The sequence below is a fragment of the Papio anubis genome, chromosome 14, assembly GCF_008728515.1.
Source record: "Papio anubis isolate 15944 chromosome 14, Panubis1.0, whole genome shotgun sequence".
NCBI lineage: Eukaryota > Metazoa > Chordata > Mammalia > Primates > Cercopithecidae > Papio > Papio anubis.
Genome location: NC_044989.1, coordinates 8,671,366 through 8,692,223, shown reverse-complemented (window position 1 = coordinate 8,692,223; position 20,858 = coordinate 8,671,366). Strand labels below are relative to the sequence as shown.

The following is a 20,858-nucleotide window of genomic DNA, read 5'->3' as shown; positions in this document are numbered from 1 at the left end:
ATGAAGCCGTCCTGCAACACCACGCCTGGCTAAGTTTTGTAGTTTTGTATTTTGTTTTTTCTAGAGACGAAGTCTCTCCATGTTGCCCAGGCTGGTTTCAAACTCCTGAGCTCAAGTGATCCTCCGCCTTGGCTTCACAAGCGCTGGGATTACAGGTGTGAGGCATTGTCCCCAGCCCGCACCAACTTCTGATGAAGTCAGGCTCCCTACCGTCTTTTTCCTGAGTTGCCAGGTTGACATATCAGTGGGTGTTTTTCGATGGTTCCCAACCCACGCACGTCGTAATCATCCTTGGACTTTTTCAAAAATCAAGATTGACGCTTATCGGCAGCAAGGCCTAGGAATGTGGAGGCTGAAGGAGGTGAGGGGAGGTGGTGGGAGACCTGGAAGGCCGGGAGTGTGAACCACAGGCCCCGTGGAAGGCGGAGGTCTCGCTCCTGGAGCCGGAAGAAGGCTGCTGAGCCAGCTTTCACTTCTCATGTCTGTGCAGTGTCTTCTGAAGTTTAAGTGATGTTTATTTCTCTGAATAAGGTTGATTATAATGGCAAATAGGGATAATAAATTAACTGTAATAAGAGTGACAATGACAGTGAAAAACATTGCCTGGGGCGCTGGTCCCGAGTGTACTCGCCCCGCGGCCCCTCCAGCCCCGCCTGCTCTACGCCCCACCCCTTCACGCCCAGGGGGCGTGGCAACCCGGAGTCCCGCCCCTACCCAGGGCACGTGATCTGTCAGTTTGTGGAGAGGGAAGAATATGGCCGCCGGGTGTGGTGAGGGCGACGCGCTTGCAGTCGCCGTCTCTTGCTTTCCCGTCCTCTGACATCGCCTGCAGCCGAGTGGGCCCGTTCCGCCGGAGCCGAGGACCAGGTTGGGAGACGGTCAGTGTGGAGGCCGGTCCGCGGGGCTTTTCCGCGGGACTGGGGAGGAGATGGGCGCGAGGCCGGGCTGGGGGATCCGGGCGGGGATGTGGGACAACTGGAGAGTGCGCGGGAGGGGCTCGCTCGGGCCGGGGGTCCCGGGGAGGGCCTGGCGCGGTCCCCGGACGCTCGGGCGCCGGTTTTCGGGGCGAGTCCGCTTTTGCTGGAGCGCCGGGAAGGTCTCCGACCTTGGAGTCTCAGGTGGTCTGTCTCCTCGGGGCCCCTCGGGTGGGTTGGGGTGAAGGGTGTTGGTAAAACCGTTTTTTTTTCTTTTGCCAAGCAGCCTCTGGCACATCCACCACCTTGAGAGCCCCGTTAGCTGGTACCGCTAATCGTTCTAGGTTTCTCTTCCTAGGCTTCCGCGGGCCGGGAGGTGTTGTTTTCTCCCTTGCTTTTATCGTGGGCTCCATTGCTCCATTGTCCTGTGCAGGCTTTTAAACGCCTGGCAAAATAGTGCAAGCCATTGATGTCCACCCCTCCAGGGTTTATTTATAGGGAGATAATTTCTTCATGACTTTGTAATGTTGGAATTTTTATTCTTTCAAATTGACAGGTTTAAACCGATGAATAATTTTTTTTTTTGAATTACTATTTATGCAGTCATATCTGCTCCCTATGGGCGCTTGTTAAAAATGTAGATTTCTTAGCGTTTTAGAGATTCCCATTCCTTCGGCCTGAGGTGTGGCTCGGGAATCACCCCTTCAGGTTCGTTCCTGTCCACATTTTGACAACACTGAGGACCAGACTTTTTGAAACCACCGTGGTGTGTTGAGTGCAGAGCCCGGGTTGGGAAATGCCGTGGCCAGGTGTGTTCTTTGTTCTCTTCTAGCTTTACTAGCATGGACTACTTTCATCAGAATCATTTTGGGGTGCTAGTTAACATGTCAGTTTCTGGGCACCACCCCAGATCTAGGGAATGGGATTCTCCAGGGGAGGAGCTCAGGGAATATGTGTATTTGACCAGCTTCCCAAATAATTTTGATGCACACAAGTTTGAGAATCCTTGTTCTACACCTTTTATGTGAATAATTTCCAGATCATTCACACACAGTGTGAATGATATATTTTTCCAAGTATTGGGTGGATTTCTCCAACCTAGCTCTTTTGGGACACTTCAAATTCAGCCTGGCCAAAGCACCCCATAGCCCCATTCACCCAGCTGGGGTGGTGGGAGGGAGGAGGCATAACTAAGTAGAGGAAAGTCTACTCTTTCTCCGGTTTTTTTTTTTTTGTTGTTGTTGTTGTTGTTGTCGTTAAGGGCAGCTCCATTCTTCAGTCACCTATGCTGGGCATCTGGTCATCTTCCACCTGTTCTTTTCTTTTCCATCCAGTCACATAGTTAGTTTTGTCTTTGTATCCAGAATATCTCTTCTGGATATTTTGGTAGGTCAGAAAATTCAAATATTGGGGATTTTATATTTTTCAAGTTAATATCTCTCATTTCTTCTCTATTCCCACTGCCTCTCCTGTGTACTGTCTGTTTGCTGGTTCCTCGACTGGCGTCTAGGGCCCTGATTCTTCGTGTTTTTTTCCAGTCTGGGTCACGTACACTGCCAGATTAATTTTTATAGGATCATGTATGAATGTGCCATCCCCTTCTTCCTGCTTTTGCTCAAGAACTGTCAGTTTCTCCATTTTATGTGCTGCTGTATTTGTCAGGACTGTTTAGAAGACAAAGAACAGAAACTTAAATCCTTTACTTCAAGGAAAAGGAGATTATGGGATTGAATGAGAGTCAGAAGTCAGGATCCCAGGTAGCTCCATTTTCTACATCTCCCTGGGGCAACTTTTTTGTTTTTTTTGTTTTTTTTGGAGACAGGGTCTGGCCCTGTTGCCCAGACTGGAGTGCAGTGGTGTGATCTTGGCTCACTGCAGCCCTGACCTCCTTTTAGGGGCCACATTTGTTCTCTTACTTAGGAGGAGTCTCTTTTCTGTTCATATCTGTTGTGTTCTCTCTTTGCTGATTGGATGTCTCGGAACTGTATCATTTTATGTGTGACCCGTATTGATTGGCCCAGTCTCTGGTTTCTAATTCCCAGTTCTAGAGATAGGAGTCTGATTGGCCCAGCTTATCTTTTTCAACAGTTTCATGCCACAGATCATATGCCCATCCCTGGGTATGGCTGATGCTAGAGAATATGGCTGTTGAGGGTAGCAGGGGCTGTGGGTGGGCAAAGTCCTCCAGAAGAGGTATCCTTAGCATACCTACGCAGTTATTCAATTTGACAGTTATCTACTAAGTTTCTACCTATTCTAGATCTGTAGTAGGTTCTGGGGATATAAGAATGAAGGAGTGAGACAGCCCTTAATAAATTAGTTCAAGGCCGGGCGTGCAGGCTCACACCTGTCATCTCAGTGCTTTGGGAGGCTAAGGCAAGAGGATCACTTGAGGCTAGGAGTTCAAGAGCAGCCTCGGCAATATAGCAAGACCTGTCTCTACAAAAATTAAAAATAGAAACAATTATCTGGGTGTGTTGGTGTGCACCTGTAGTCCCAGCTACTCAGGGAGGGTGAGGCAGGAGGATCACTTGAGTCCAGGAGTTTGAGGCTGCAGTGAGCTGTGAATGTGCCACTGCACTCCATCCTGGGCAATAGAGCCAGACCCTGTCTCAGTAAAAATAACTAAATACATACATATATATACATAAGTTAGTTTAAAGGTGACCCGCGAGTGGGGTTTTGAAGGATATGTTTTGGCTTGTTAAGAACGTTAAAGTTGGGTCAGGCATTCCAGGTCGTTGGATCAGCGTGAGCATGTCCATTCATTCTACCCATCCTGGGTTCTGTGGTGTACCAGGCACTTCTCTAAGTGCTGGAGATTCAGCAGTGAACAAAACAGAGATAGTCTTTATTCTTATTGAGCTACATTTGTTTGGCTAGGGGAAGCAGACCAAAAACAAAGTATGTGGTATGTGGAGTGATGCTAGGTGTTCTATAAAGAAGACCTTTAAAGTACGGCCATGAAAGGGGGTTATAGTAGAGGAGAGAGGGCTGTTTTATACACCATTTATACATGGTGGTCAGAGAAGCTCTGACCAGGTGACATATGTACAGAAAGTCATTGTGGCCTGAGCAGAGTCAAGGAGAAGGAGCAGGAAGAGTTGAGCTTAGGGAGGTGGGGAAGGGGTGGAATAGATCAAGCAGGGCCTTGTCGGCTGTGGTAGGGATCTGGGATTTTATTTTGAGTGAGAGGACAACTGTTGGGGTGTTTTGAGCACAGAATGGTCGTAAGAAGACACGATTGAGGAGGACCGCTTAGGCCTCTGTGTGGAGGGGGCAAAGGGCTGCCACCCAGGCCCAGGAATGTCAGCACCAGGGTAGGCTCTGGGGACTGCATAGGGATGATCATTGCTGGAGACTTAAGTGGGAGGAGGAAAAGAGGGGCTGGAGATAGGAGAACCATGGGAGAGGCCACATTCAGGAACTTACTGTGTCATATCTGGAGGATAAGAAATAAGTAAGCATTGGGTAGCATGGCCGCTGTTGTTGCTTTCATACACTCTGTCTGTAACCGGAGAAAAGTTATAGGGTGCATCTATTAACCGATTGGCCTTTTGGTGAAAGCATTTTGAATACATTTAGAGATTTTGCCTATTAAATTGGCAAGTTCTAAAAATGAGCTTACTACAACATAAATTTTTTGTTCTGCCATTGCTGTTGGCTACCTCTGTCATTTTCAAAACGGGTGGCAAGACATTCATTTTTTTGCTAATTGTGCAAAAGAATGTATAGCCTTATATTCCCATTAGACAGGAAATGCTGTGGACATTAGATTCAACTGATGTCCATTTATTCAAGAAATATAGTGTCTTGTATGAACCAGCTATTAAGCTAAGTGTTGGGTATTTGGTATAGAACAAAAGAAAATAATCCATTCTTTTTATAAGCTTATATCCTAGTGGGAGAGACAACTATTAATCAGGTAAATATGTCCCATTCCAGCAGGTGTAGCTAAAAAAAAAAAAAAGACAAATGTGAAAAAGGTAAATATGTAAGTTACAAGTTTAGTAAAGTGTTATGAAGGAATAAAAATGATTCCATAATAGAGAACAATCCAGGTGTTGAGAATCTACCAAGATTCTCAAAAAGGGTAGTTAAGAAATGATCATATTCTGTTATTATGTAAAACAGCTAATATTTATTGGCTTCATATGGGTAAGGTATTATTTTAATCCCATTGCATGTAATCGTGCAGTTATTTGAAGATGGGGAAACTCAGACACCGAGATGAAGAAAGTAGCCCAGGGGACAGGGAGTGATAAAGAGAGATTGGTTCATGAATACAGACATACAGTTAGGTAGAAGGAATAAGCTCTAGTGTTCAGCAGCACAGTACTATACTTAACAGTTTATTGTAGATTTAATTTTTTATTGTGTATTTTAAAGTAGCTGGAAGATAAGATTTGAGATGTTCCCAGCACCAAGAAATGATAAATGTTTGAGGTGATGGATATCCTAAATACTCTGATCATCACATATCATATGCATGTAATTCAAATATTACACATACCCTGTAAATATGTACAATTATTATGTATTAGTTAAAAAATTAAGAAAAAAAGAAACTAGCCCAAGATGATACAACAGTCAGTAATAAAGTCAGGAGTCAAACCAAGGCAGTCTGTCCATACTTTTGACCACTAGACAGCTTCGTTTTAAGCCGAAAGGCCTTTTTGAAGTGAACATTGAAACTGAAATGTGAAGGATGAGAAGCTGTAGTTTTCCACCTGTGATGAAACATTTTTTTCTAATGAAAATGAATGTAGACGTATCAAGTAAAACAATATAGCACAAAGATGCGTAAAGGCAAAGCTAATTATCTCCTCCTTTTAGTCCTACATGGTAAGATAACGAATTTTACAGCCAGGTGTGTGTCCTTCTACACTTTTCTTTTTTGTTCATGTGTACACACTGGATAGATACATATATGGGGGTCTTATTTATTTTATCCAATAGCATTATACTACACACGTACTCTTTAACATGACAGTGTGTCGTTGGTTTTACTATTGTATGTATCAACAGATGTGGATTTAATGTTCAAATTTTATTTTGTAATTTCTAGGTACTTAGGTATGTGCTTACAAACATGACATTTAATAATAGATTATTCAGTGAAATTTATTAAACACTGTCAATGCCTTCTAGTCAAAGACTGCCAGGACCGTACCTCTAGTTGAACAAAGTTGGTCTTATTAACTCCCTGCAATGAAGGAGAATGCCTGTCCTAGGGAACGATGGGGGTCTCTGTAAGAGGTTGTTAGAAAGCACTTAGAAGATTCGAGATGATGTTAGGTGATTCGGGGAAGAGTTCAAGGAAGAAGCAAAGCTTTGCTTAGTCTTGGGTGCTTCAGGAAGCAGGAGGACTGGGAATTCTGCAATTGGATATTTAAAATCTTAACGAAAAGGCGACAGGTACGGAGTAAGGCTAAAGCTGTAATTGATAAAGAAGCAGCAATCCTTCATATTAGCCAGGATAGGAAGATGTTTGAGCATTTTGTGGTTTGGGTGGTGTTCATGTTTTTGTCTGTGTTCAGATATGATTCCAGAGTAGTCTTATTTTTGTCTTCATATCCTGGTGACAGAGTGACCTTGTTTGATGTTGGCATTCTTTGAAATTGTTGCATTTACGTTAGAACACCAAGTCTGGCTGTGCGTGCCAGGTCAGTTCCCGACAGTCAGGGGCTGCTTTTCTCTCTCACCCCCTGTTGTGTGGGCATTGTGCTAGATACAAAGCAGATCCTGCTGCCAGAACTTCTAGTCTAAGGGAGATGTGGAGAGAGTAAGTAAAATGAGATGAAGAGGAGAGTTGAGTGTGATGTGAGCAGTCTACGACTAGATGTATACACAGGTGTGGAGGAGCCCAGGGCCTGGCCCAGCTTGGGGTAAGCAGCCAGTCAGTGAAGACTTCCGGAAGATCTGTTGGAGCCATGTTCTTAAGGATTGGTAGGAGCTGTCCAGAGTGGACTTTCTAAGCAGAGGGGGCATTAAGTGCGAAGGTCTGGAAAGAACAAAGTGTGGGGCAGTGAAGGAGCTGCAAGTAGATCAGTCTGGCTGGAGCCGGAAGTTAGATGTGACTGTGTAAATGGTGGGAGGGATGGGGCTGGGGAGGGGAGAAAGAGATGAGGCCGGAATGGTAAGATGGGGCCAGATTGTGAAGGATCTGCATGCCCTCATTATAATCAAGAAGTTTTCACTCTGCTCTGTGGAGAGCGAAGCTTTCCTTAGGAATTGCGTATTTGCATCTTTACAATGGCTTTAAAAGCCTTAGAAGGTGTAAGTTCCTTGAATAACTTGTAAGTAGTAAAGCTGTCATCTGTCCTCCCAACCTTGGTTTTAAGAAAAATGTATTGTAGGTTCACTCTTGCTTCAGTGTGGCAAATGGATTGCAGGGGGCAGGACTGGAGAGAGGAGGCACAAGTTGCTGGCCTGTCACGTTGATCTGGGCGAGAGATGGTAATAGTAGACGTTTTCAGGATTGATGCCTAGATCACAACTGTTTACTCTTTTCTGGAAACAGTGCCAATACCGTGTGACCTCGTAACCCCCTCCCAACTTTGTGTCTCTAGTTGATTGGTTCTGGGGGTGCAACAGATCCAGCCTGGGCAGTCAGAGCCCTTTTCTGGAACTTCTGGATCTGGGAACAAAGAATAGCCTGCTTTCTCTGGTGTTAAGAGACTATCTGATTTAGGCCACGTGCGGTGGCTCACGCCTATAATCCCAACACTTTGGGAGGCAGAGGCAGGCGGATCACTTGAGCCCAGGAGTTTGAGACCAGCCTGGGCAACATGGTGAAACCTCATTTCTAAAAAAAATACAAAAATTAGCTGGGCATGGTGGTGTGCGCCTGTAGTCCCAACTAAGGAGGCTGAGGTGGGAGGATCGCTTGAGCCCCAGAGGTCAAGGCTGCAGTAAGCCATGATCGTGCTACTGCACTCCAGTCTGAGTGACAGAGTGAGACCCTGTCTCAAAAAATAGATAAACGATCTAATTTGAGGCTGGATGGTTGTGGGAAGCCATATTTCCCTTTGTGTAGAAGTAGTTGGTCTAGAATGAAAGTAGATTAAGCCAGTAGAGAAAGAGAATCCTCCTGGCATTTGAGGTCCAGTGGCACCCACTCTTCCTGTAGTGTGGTTATGGGAAATAAACCAGTATCCTTAAAATGCATTTTTCTGTTTTGCTTAAGCTGGTTTAAATTAGTTTCTTGCAACCTTAAGGGTCTTGATTAGTATAGATGGTGTAGGCCTAAACTAAGGCACTGAGTGTGGGGTTGGGTGATCTCACACTTTAGGGGGTAAACTAGATGAAAAATGGTAGCTGTGTGACTCAGAGGGCCATGGATGCCTTGGCAGAGTAAAGATGAGAATGGTGTTTTACATGGAAGGAGCACGTAGGGCATAGGCAGGCGTGTGGAGCAGCACTGGGGAGGTGTGGTGAATTTGAGTTCTTCTGCTTGGCTGGGCTGCGGGGTGAGCTGGGGCTGATATAGAGGGAGAGCCAGATCCTGCAAGCCCTCCTGAGGCCTTAGGCTTGATCCTAGAAGGAGTGGGAACAAATGAAGGTGGGTGTTGCTGATAACTGCTAATAAAAACCCTCACTGCTTTCTAATGATAGAAGCATCACATTCCAGAACATGTAGGAAATAAAGGTTTTAAAGAAAATAAAAATTACACTGATGCCCATCACCATTTCTTCTTTTTTTATTTCCAGTATTTAAACATGTATATATTTAAAATAGCTGAGATGCTGTATATATAGCTCTTAATCTTTTACCCCACTTCTGCTATCATGAGCATTTTTTGGTAACACATTTTTTGAGACATTTTGATGATTGTATATTATCCTACTTTGTGAATTTTTATAATTTTATAATTTATATAATATCCATTTCTAAGATTTTTGTTCTTAAGGATAAAATTGTTTTTCTTAAAATGTTGTTCATGTTTCTCATGTTTTTAGAATAATTCCTAGAAGTGAAACTATGGGATCAAATAACATCATGTTTTAACATAAGTTTTTCAACCCAGGAGTATGAATTCAAGTTGCTCTGAATATATACTCCCTGAAAGTAAGGTATACTGATTTGTGGTTTACATATAATAACATTCGCCCTTTTTAATGGACAGATTTGAATTTTGACAAATGAATGATTGTGTAACTGCCACCACAGTCAAGATATAGAACAGCCATTAACACACCAGATTCTCTTGTACTCTTGTAGCCATCTCATTCCCCTGCCTTAGACCCTAGCAGCTCGATCTTTTTTCTGCCCCTGCAGTTTTCCTTTTCCAGAATGCTATATAAGTAGAATCATAGAGTGCGATAGTTTCTGCCCTCTGGCCCCCAGAGATAAATTTCCTTCCCGTGTCAAAACATATTCACTCCATCCCAAGGTCTCCCCAAAAGTCTCAGTTCATTTCAGCATCAACCCAAAGTCCACAGTCTCATTTAAATCTCATCATCTAAATCAGGTATGAGAGGCTCTGGGTGTAGTCCATCTGGAGGCATGATTCCTTTCCACCTGGGAAACCCAAGAAACAAGTTATCTGCTCCAACATAGAGTTGGAGAACGGGCATGGGATATCAGCTACAGACAGTCCTGTTCAAGGGTAGAGGAAAAGGAAGGAAAAAAGGATTCACTAGTCCCAAACAATTTCATTTTCGTAACAGCAAAAGTTTTCAATTTTGACGAACTCTGGTCTATCAGTTTTCTTTTTTTATGCACCATGCTTTTAGTGTTATATCAAATCTTCCTTAATCTAAGGTCACTAAGGTTATCTGTGTTTTCTTCTAGAAGTTTTGTACTTTCAGACATTATATTTAGGTGAATTTTGAGTTAGCACCTGTGTGTGGTAAAAAGTATGGATTGAGGTTTGTTTATTTGCATTTGGATGTCCAGTAATAAAATTTCTACTCTTTTGAAACTTAAAGTGTAGTTATGATAGACAGACAGTCAGCAAACAATATGTCATTTTTTGGATGATGGCAAGTGCTACAGAGAGTGGTGAAAGCAGGGCAAAGGGTTGAGAGTGCAGGGCGACAGTGAAGCCTGTGTGGGGTCAGTACCCTGACATCCCACATCAGGTGAGACTTTCTAACCAGGTGACCTGACGGAGGTCAGGGGTGAGCCATGTGCATGTCCTGTGGAAGAGAATTTTAGGCAGACAGAAAAGTAGCACAGAGGCCTGGTGAGGTGGGACAGGTGCTCAGCATGGCCAGGCAGCCAGGAGGGTGAGAAGGAGTGGTAGGAGCTACAGTCACAGGTGTAACACAGGTGAGAGGCTTGCCACTTAGAGTTATCTTGGCCAAGGTAAAAACATTTGATTTTATCTTGAGCACTCTGAGAAGCCCTTAGAGGGCTTCGAATAAAAGAGATCATGCTCTGACTTAGTACTACCCACATTGTGGTTCTTCCTCAGTGGTGTCAGTGTCACAGGGAGCTGGATAAAGATGCAGAGTAAGGGGCCCCACTCAGACCTGCTGAGTCAGAATCTCTGACGGTGGGGCCCAGGAATCTGCTTTAAAAGCTCTTCAGGTGATTCTGATATATGTTAAAGTTTTAAAAAAAGTAATGTAATTTTAATTGACAAATTTTATATATTTTTGGGGTACAATGTGATGTTTTGATACATGTATCCATTGTAGAATGATCAAATGAGGCTAATTAACATATTCATCACCTCACGTACTTAATTATTTATTTGCAGTGAGACCATTTAAAATCCACTCTTCCAAGTCAAGTGGAGGCAGGGAGGCCAGTTAGGAAGCGATGACAGTGGTGCAGGTGAGTCATGGTGGCTCGTCCAGGGTGGCGGTGATGGAAGTGGTGAGTAGTAGTCAGATGTGAAATGTGTTTTATAAGTAGAGCCAAAAGGATCTGCTAATAGATTGAGTGTAGGGTGTAAGAGGAAGAGGTAAGTTGTGAACATTTCCAAGGTTTTTGGCCTTGGAAGAATGGACCTGCAGCTACCGTTTACTGGGATGGTGACAGCAGGAGGATCACGGAAGCATTTTAGAGTGGTGATGAGGAGGGTTTGGGGATGGATCTGGAGTTTGGTGTTTGGATAAGTTAAGATGGAGTTGAGTGTGAACCTAAGAGACATCTTGGCAGCTTTTTGACGCCTGAGCTATGAGAGCCGTCGGAAGCCGTGTCTTCACTTCTGCCACTGGAGGTGTCCTTGGATGTGGTTAATGTTAAGAAGGATATTGTATTTAATAGTAACTTAATTTTTTTCTGATTGTAAATTATATGTATTTTGTCTAATTTAACAGGTATTCAAATAAAGTTAACTGCAGCTTTCTGTGAAAATGTCAGTTTTGATATCACAGAGCGTAATAAATTACGTAGAGGAAGAAAACATTCCTGCTCTGAAAGCTCTTCTTGAAAAATGCAAAGACGTAGATGAGAGAAATGAGGTAAGACCAAGTTTGCAAAATTACATTCTTTCACAAATATTTGTTGACTACCTACTACGTATAGGATGGAAGTGTGTGAGAAATAGGTAGTTCTAACCCTTAGTAATATTGCACTGTACTTATGATATAATGTCTTATAGTTAAAAGTACTTCAAATCCATGTTTTTGGAGTACATTTTAACTTACATAAATGATTGACTATTGAATTTAGATTTATTGATTTTTTTTCCACTGATGGAATAATTAATATTCAGGAAGCTTGATTACTGAAATCATGTACTTCTATGAAACTTTAGAGATCATCTGGACCTGATCTTGATTAACCAGACAAAATCAGGGATTGTTGAAATACTTTCTTTAATGAGCCCCCACTATCTTCCTCCATTGTTTGTCCCACACACTGTGAGATTTTAAAAACCCTACATCTTTATTAGAGAGTTAAATAGATTAGGTATTAGTAACACATTAATAAACATTAACTGAAATGAGATGTTTCTCCTCAATGTTATGAGTTAAAAAATGTGGATCTTAGTTCATTATGAAAAGCCAAGCTATTATTATTATTATTATTTGAGACAAAGTCTTGCTCTGTCGCCCAGGCTGGAGTGCAGTGGCGCGATCTCGGCTCACTGCAAGCTCCACCTCCTGGGTTCATGCCACTCTCCTGCCTCAGCCTCCCGAGTAGCTGGGACCACAGGTGCCCGCCACCTCTCCTGGCTAATTTTTTTTTTTTAGGAGAGACGGGGTTTCACCATGTTAGCCAGGATGAGTCTCCATCTCCTGACCTCGTGATCCGCCCGCCTCAGCCTCCTAAGTGCCGGGATTACAGGCGTGAGCCACCATGCCTGGCAAGCCAAGCTATTATTATTTGGCAGGACATTTTAGGTGCTAATACAGTTTTGTGTAAATTTTGTGAGTGTCAGGGTATGTGTTTGGTTTACAAAACTTAAGGAAAACAACCCTGTCTCTTAGAACTGTGTGTGTTTTCAAGAGTATGATATTTCTTGCCAGTAGATAAGATGAATAAGGAGTGACTTTTTATTTTACACTATATATGTATGTATATATGCTTATGTGTTTGTATATATTTGCTTACATATATATCTTGTGTAGACATATAAAAAGTTTTATTTATTTTTTATTGTGATAAACACATAATATAAAATTTTACGTCTTTACTATCTTAACCATTTTTAAGGATACAGTTTAGGAGTATTAAGTATTTCTCTACTGTTGGGCAATAGATTCCAGAACTTTTTCTGTTTTTTATTTTTTTATTTTTTTTGAGACGGAGTCTTGCTGTCGCCCAGGCTGGAGTGAAGTAGTGTGATCTCAGCTCACTGCAACCTCCGTCCCCTGAGTTCAAGTGATTCTCGTGCCTCAGCCTCCTAACTGGGACTACAGTTGTGTGCCACCACACCTGGCTAATTTTTTGTATTTTTAATAGATATGGGGTTTCACCATGTTGGTCAGGCTTGTCTTGAACTCCTGACCTCAAGTGATTCGCCCGCCTCGGCCTCCTAAAAGTGCTGCGATTACAGGCGTGACCACTCCATCCAGCCTACCAGAACTTTTTCATCTTGCAAAATCAAAATTCTGTCTATTAAACAACAGCTCTGCCTTTCCCCCTCTCTCTAAACCCTGGCAGTGACTATTTTACTTTCTATTTGTATGAATATGACTATTTAGACACCTCATGTAATTGGACTTACATACTGTTTGTCTTTTTGTGACTGGCTTATTTCAGTTAGCATAATATCCTCAAGGTTCATTCACGTTATAGCACGTAACAGGATTTCCTTCCTTTTAAGGCTGAATAATATTTCATTGTATGTACGTAGCACATTTCTGTGGCTAGAAATTTGGGTTGCTTCCATCTGTTGGTTATTGTGAATAATGCTGCTATAAACATGAGTGTGCAAATGTTATACATGTTTTTGCTTTTGTTTTTTGTTTTTAGACAGGATCTCACTCCATTGCCCAGGCTGGAGTGCAGTGGCAGAATCAGGGGTCACTGCAGCCTTGACCTCTCAGGCTTAAGCGATCCTTCTGCTTCAGCCCCCCAAGTAACTGGGACACAGGTGTGCACCACCATACCTGGCTAATTTTTTGTATTTTAGCTGAGATGGGGTTTTGCCATGTTGCCCAGGCTGGTCTTGAACTCCTTGACTCAATCTATCTGCCCGCCTGAGCCTCCCAAAGTGCTGGGATTACAGGCGTGAGGCATCATGCCTGATGTATAAATGTTTTTAAAGCTGCTAAATTGACTTAGTAATTACTTCATTATTACTTTTTCTGACTTGTGGTACCTAATTTCATTTAATGTTAACTCAGTTGTTAAGGAAATGTTGATATAAAAATGTTGTTATTATAATAATATTATGCTAGCTAATGTTTTTATTGAATACTTATGCAAATATTCTGGTATATATTTTCTATATCTTAGCTCATTTAACTTGCATAGCGGCTGTGTAAAGATTAATACTGTTATTTATCTTTATTTATGGGTAAATGACTGAATTACTCAGTTTCCTATCCAATGTATTATTTGGTAGAGTCCATATTTGAACTTTGCTCAATTTGACTTTAAACAGATTATAATCTGTTTAAGCTCTATGTTTTTTCTTTGCGTTTTCATAATAAAGTTTATTTAATGATAATGCCTATATTTTCACTGTTTCTATATTGAACAAAATATATTTTCATTAGTTAACATCATTACCCCCTTCTATGATAATGAATAGTCAAAAATTGTTATACATAGATAAGATACTAATCATTGGAGGTTAATTGTTATAAAATTATTACAGAATTAGTCATTGTGTTAGCATATGTTAGCATATTTGGAATAACCATACGATAGTTTGAAAACATTAAATTTTACTTCAGAGACACTTGTCTAGGGAATGCTGAGAAAACAGCTTCACTCGGAAGGAAAAGATAGCACATCAGTAAGCGTAAAATTAATCTTATTGCTGTAAGGAGTAAAGCACAGTGGCATAGAGCTTAGTTTAGCATCATGCGAGATAAGCATTTAATGAATATTAACACATCCAGTTTAATATTGTATCAATTTAAATTGGAGTTTTAAAGTGATAATTTGAAACCACCTAGGCTTGTTCAGTTATGGCTCAGTGTAAAAGCTGGTATTTTTTTTTTTTTTTTTTTTTTTTTAGCATTTTGCTTTTACAACTTCTGATAAAATGTAATTTTTATAGAATTACAAAAAGTTGTTTGTATTTTTTCCCCTTTTCTCTCATTTTATTTTTATGTAACTTCATGTTAATGTGTTTTGGTTATCAGTTTTGAGAAAGATTCTTAAGTATTAGATCAATTAAAATAATGTGAGTAGGCTGTATGCGGTGGCTCACACCTGTAATCCCAGCACTTTAAGAGGCTGAGTCTCTTGAGCCTAGGAGTTTGAGACCAGCCCGGGCACTGTAGTGAGACCCTACTTCTAAAAAAATTAGCTATGTGTGGCACCTTTTAGACCTAGCTACTTGGGAGGCTGAGGTGGGAGGATCGCTTGATCCCAGGAGTTCAAGGCTGCAGTGAGCTATGATTGCACCACTACACTCCAGCCTGGGTGACAGACTGAGACCCTATCTCTAAGAAATATAACATAAACAAATTTAAAAAGGGGTAAAATTGCCTGATACTGTGTTTATTAGCACATAATTGGCCACAAACAGTGAATTCTAGTTTCCTTTTATTGCTTTATTTATAAACTAGATACATCTTTGGCCTATGAATATTTTCAGTGATGGCAAATCTTTGTCTGTTGTAGAGTAGCAAAACGTTTTTATTTTTATTTTATTTTTGAAAGGAACAAACAGTCACTCTCAGCTCTCCTTGGTATAAGGGAATAGTGTTGAGGCTGGTCATTTTTCTCCTGTTTAAGAAAATGAACTGAGACTTTAAGCAATGGAATTTGCTGTATGTTTATGAGTAAACTTTATTTTATTTTTTTGAGACAAGATCTTGCTCTGTTGCCCAGGCTGGAGTGTAATGGCATGATCCAGCTCACTGCAGCCTTGACCTGCTGGGCTTAAGCAATCCTCCCATCTCAGCCACCCGAGTAGCTAGGACTACAGGCGTGTGCTACCATGCCTGGCTCATTAAAATTTTTTTTTTTTTTTTTGTAGAGATGAAGTTTCACAATGTTGCCCAGGCTATTCTCCAACTGCCGGGCTCAAGTGATCCTCCTGCCTCAGCCTCCCAAAGTGCTAGGATTACAGGCATGAGAGTCACTGCGCCTGGTCTGTAAATAGACTTTAAAGGAAATTTCAAAGGAGGATTTCAAAATATTTTAGTTTCACTATAGTTATTGGAAGAAGTAGAAACCCTCCAGAAGGACTGCTTTAAAAAAAAAAACAAAAAAACCGTGGTTATTTAGGTTTCATACACTTAAATAAGTAGAAATGGGAACCTGGAAATTGGGAAGAGCAAAAAGATGCTTGAATAGTAGCTGTTTTTGCATTGTAGTCTTCTGGGAAGCTGAGATAAAGTCCAGTATTTCAGTAGGTGCATAGTGTTCTGTTTTGTTTTTGGTGTGTTTTGGCTTGAGGTCACTATAAGTAGTAGAGCAGGGTTTATGTGGATTAGGTAATCCTGTGTTTTCTGGAAGGAGATAGGCATGGAATTTGCTGGGATGTGTGGGGTCAGGTATGGAAAGGATCTTTATTGATTCATTTTCAAGTAGAAAAATGAAAGTTCTCATGATATAAGTTACTCTATCTCTACAACTGTAGTTACTGGACTGGTTAAGCAAGAACTAGGAAAATCCAAAGATAGGCTTTGTTTTCAGGCCGAACTTTTAAAGTAACAATCGTTCTATTTTTGGGGATGCTGTAAAACTTTATGGCAGCCTTTCCTGAAAGTCATTATCTTTTTGGATAGTGTAGATACAAAAGGTGCATCAGTTAAGAATTGCTTTGTACTGCATGAAACAGCTCTCAAGACAGTGATTTAGACAAATTAAGGTTTTGTTTTTCTGTCATTATGACAAGCTAGATGAGCCATTTCAAGGCTAATATGATGGCTTCAGGATATCCTCAAGAACCCAGGCTCCTTCCTTTCTCTCCAGTCGTCACTGTGTGCCTATTGCATCACATCCGTCATGTTCAAAAGCCCCAGCACTGTGTCTCAGTTTGGCCAAGAAGAAGGAAAAGGCACAGACCAGCAGAATTAGTCCCTTACAGAGCTTTCCTGGGAGAGCTAGCCAGGGCACCATTGTGGGATTATTTCCAGCTGCAAGTGAGGCTGAACACTGGGCGTTTTTTTTCCAGCTGAGCTCACTGCCACCCCCAACAAGCCCTGTCTTTCTACATGCTGGGTAGACAACTGATAGTTTCTGCAAGAAAAGAGAATGACAGTTCGAGTCTTTCATTTGGCATGTTTCTAGGCTATCAAATTTATACCATCTTTCCTACTTGTGTTGTATGTATTTGTAACATTTATATTATGTTTTTCTCTCATTATCTAGAAACACTTATCTATGTGAACATCTGAAATGTAACTGTGACCCAGAGAGTAAACAGAAAACTTCCCTGAGTCTTTGGAATTATAATTTTGAAAACTGTGATGTAAAATTGATGTATCCTCAGGACTGTGGATTTAGAGTCTGTTGCTTTAATTTATATATTTTACCAATGACTTTGATACCTGACTTTGTGTCCCAGTAGATTAGAAGGGAGAACAGTTCTATAGAATGTATACCAAAGAACCTAGAGCTGACAGAGGCATGCATGGCAAAGTAATTGATGTTGGTAGTTATGACTCAGAATTATAAACGTAATGTTTCAGGTAATCTGTTTAACAAGTAGCAGTACGTGCATAGCTTTTTAGAATGATGATTATCATAAAAGTTATAATCAGCTTTAATGTTGAGAAGATAAATTGTTTCACCCAGAAAATCTATTTATGTGTAATGCGTCATTCCCTAATGACCATGGTTGGATGACATGTGGCTACCACATATAATTTAGCATCCATCCTTACATAGGAATGTCTGTATTTAATGTGACCGATATTTGAACTTTAAACCAGTGTCTGTGTTTAAATCCTTACTTGTATTATTCTTATAATAGCATCTGTTGTATTTTGCTAATCATTATAACTGTTTGCTTATTTGGATTTTGTGCCTAATAGAATTTTAAATTCTTTGAGATTTTGCTCACTCGTTTACTCAGCAAATATTTGGGTACCTGTGTGGCAGTCACTGTCCCTCACACTGGGTATATGGTTTTAAACCCATAAGCAAAACAGACATGTTTCCCGGCCTTTAGGGGAGACAGAAATGATCAGTTGTTAATCACACAATAAAAATGTGGTTACAAACGAGGATTAGTATAGGAGAAGTAAATTATAGGGGATCAGTAAGGAGGTAGGAATGAGCAGGAGGGCACGTTGAGGCTGGAGGTGGCACAGACTGGGTTGAGAGCCAGGCACATGCCCTGCTCCGCATCACTAAGGGTTTGTGTCAGCATGGGTAAGGATGTTGGTTCTTATCCAAAAGAACTATGGGAAAACATCAAAGGGTTTTCAGCCGAGGAATAATGTCAGGTGGGCATTTAAAAGAATCATAGATATTTCCCCCCATACTAATATACATGTAGTAAGTAGGTGTTTAAGTGTTTGCATAATTAAACTTAATTTTTGGTGTACATTTTTCTCATATGCCTTAGTGTGTCTTAGTACCTTTAGTATCATCCCTCTTTAACCTGGTACTTCCTTTTTGAAAAATTTTAATTTTAATTTTTTTTTGGGACAAGTCTTGCTGTGTCACCCAGGCTGGAGCTCAGTGGTACGATCTTGGCTCACTGCAACCTTTGCCTCCCAGGTTCCAGCGATTCTCGTGTCTCAGCCTCCCAGGTAGCTGGGATTACAGGAATGCACCTTGACGCCCCCTCTAGTTTTGTATTTTTAGTAGAGACGGGATTTCACCATGTTGGTCAGGCTGGTCTTGAACTCCTGGCCTCACGTGATCCGTCCACCTTGGCCTCCCAAAGTGCTGGGATTACAGGCTTGAGCCACTGCGCCCGGCCTAACCTGGTACTTGCCGATCTGTTTCCTGTCATGGCACTTACAGAAAATGATAACTTTTGACTGCACTTGCAGTAGATGAGGCTTGCTGGTAGGGGTGACTTGTCCAGGTACCTAGCTGCCTGAGCCCTGCCCTTGTCTCCAGGGCTTGAGGGAGCATCGTCTCTGTACTCCTGTGACTCATTCTTAACCCAAAGGCTGGGACACTGATTTCGCTAGTAGGAGCTTTATTTAGTTTAGTGAACTAAGTTGCTAAGAGAAGGCTTTAAAAAAACTACATATGTGTATTATACATAGCACCTGGTTGTTTTTATTCATTATTTTACTTTTCTTCTTATGGTCCTATTTCAGACAGAACATCTATATGTAATTAAAAACACATTCTAGATCGTATTCTACCTGTATTGCTAGAGAATTTGGCTACCATAAGTATTCTGAAATTTTATGTATATTTCAGTAATTGCATTCCAAATCCTAGTGTTATTCATATTTACTTGCTTTAAATGAATTTGCAGGGCCAAAAACAGATTGTTAATACTGTGGGAAGAAAAATTATGTTTTATTTTTTCTTTGACTTTTAAATTACTACTAAACTGCAACTTAAAGTTCAAAGCTATTTCTAAATTAAATATAGTAAACACAACTAACCAGTGCTTAACATACATTCATGAAATGTTTGGTATATTTAACTGTGATGTTTTAGTAAAAGTAGCATATCTTGATAAGTTCCCTGTGTCCTTTATATTTTCTAGTGTGGCCAGACTCCACTGATGATAGCTGCTGAACAAGGCAATCTGGAAATAGTGAAGGAATTAATTAAGAATGGAGCTAACTGCAATCTGGAAGATTTGGTATATATTAAATAATTTACGCATCATTTGCTCACTCTTTTCTTTGCTATGTTTTTTGTTTTTCAGAGGTGATTCAAAAGTAATAATTAAAACTTTTACATATATTTCAACTTTGCCTAGTGGGCTGTATCAGTGTTTTTTTAAAGGAGTAATACAGGAGAGAAATTTTTACTTTCAATGAAGGATCTCAGCTCTTTGGTTTTTTTATATGGATGAGACTGGCTGAATAGAGAGCATGTGTACATACAGTTAAATGTCCGCCTAGAAGATATCCACGTATGAGTCATGTTAAGTAACTCCCCATAATGGTAACTTATTATAAATATCATTACATATGATAATGGCCAGGAATATATGGTCCCTTCTGATACCACCTCTGAGGGGTAAATTGACATTCCACACAGTTACATTTCCTCTGATTCTCCCTGTATTTTTGGAATTGCTTTTGAGGGTCACACGGCTACATCTATTTTGTTTCTTAATTGAATGATTACAGTTAGGAATAAAAGTTAACATAGGATGCTTATATCCTTTATTTTAAAAATAAAGGAGAATAGTTCTTTTCTTTATCACATTGTATCTAAACATTTGAGATCTCTGTAGTCTGGTAGCCTGTGAATGTGCTTTTAAATCTGATTACAGTCTCTTTAATTTGAATTTAAATTATAGTCATGGTGGCTAGCCATGAGGATTAGCTTTGAGGTTTTGATGATCATTTTTTCTCATTTTTAAAAAGCACAGTATATGATTAGAAGTCCAGTGAGAAGACTGAACAAGCGGTTATAAAACCATGTTTACCCCATTCTTAGTGATGCAAGTGGACAGATGGATTCTTAAGAGAGCTTCAGTGTGACTGTAGAGTAGTTTAGTTAGCATGGGTCATGTCATGTCAACTTGGTATGATCATTTGGTATGTAAGGTGAAATTTAGTTTTCCTTACTTTGAAATGTTATTTTTGGTTTGAAAATGATAACTTTTAAAATATGTGTTCAAGGATAATTGGACAGCACTTATATCCGCATCGAAAGAAGGGCATATACACATCGTAGAGGAACTGCTGAAATGTGGGGTTAACCTGGAGCACCGTGATATGGTATGGACATTTTTATATGTTCTTCATTAGCTGAAATCTTGTTTATAATCATAGATATGTGTGAAATCTTGTATTTTTATGTGTGAAATGATATTATAATAATGTTTTTAGAATTTGGGGTTGGACATTGAAATGACCCTCAAGAATGTTTTAAAACCCAGGTGTTATAATATACCTCATAGTACATTCTTAGTCATTTTTCGTTTATTTCAGAGTTTAAAATTCTGACATATTGTTACAAATAACTCATTACTCTTTAATATATCAACATTTTGGATCTTCTGAGACAGTTGTTTCCTTTAGGTAGGACTTTAGGAGGGACAGCGTATGGTTTTAAAACTATTACCAGGTATTCAAAGTTACACTTTTCAGAATAATATTTTAGATTTATTTTTAAAATGTGGTTATTTTCAGACATGCTATCCGTGCATGACAGAAGTTTAACAAGATGTGATCCTTAATTATTACTTAGGTCTTACTTGAGCTTGGCATATGGTTAAAGCATAAGGTGAAGAGAGAGGTCATTTCTGGCTAATT

General features: G+C 40.5%; 1 protein-coding gene across 25 annotated transcripts in view; it reads left to right on the top strand.

The window, feature by feature from the left end:
- The first annotated feature begins 721 nt into the window (after positions 1–721).
- KIDINS220 (kinase D interacting substrate 220) overlaps positions 722–20,858 on the top strand; it is a 113,537-nt gene continuing 93,400 nt past the window's right edge. For 15 of the 25 annotated variants that reach the window (XR_002516503.2, XR_002516504.2, XM_021924538.2 and 12 more), the window contains exons 1-4: positions 723–878; positions 11,190–11,333; positions 19,130–19,228; positions 20,223–20,321. Coding sequence is in view for 23 of the 25 variants with exons in the window: in XM_021924538.2 (XP_021780230.1) it covers positions 11,226–11,333; positions 19,130–19,228; positions 20,223–20,321 (306 nt within the window). In the remaining 2 variants the exon portion in view is untranslated. Of the gene's footprint in view, positions 879–1,622; positions 1,724–10,624; positions 10,702–11,189; positions 11,334–19,129; positions 19,229–20,222; positions 20,322–20,858 lie in introns of all 25 variants that reach the window. The other 10 variants (XM_021924529.2, XM_021924524.2, XM_017947267.3 and 7 more) reach the window with 5 other exon arrangements.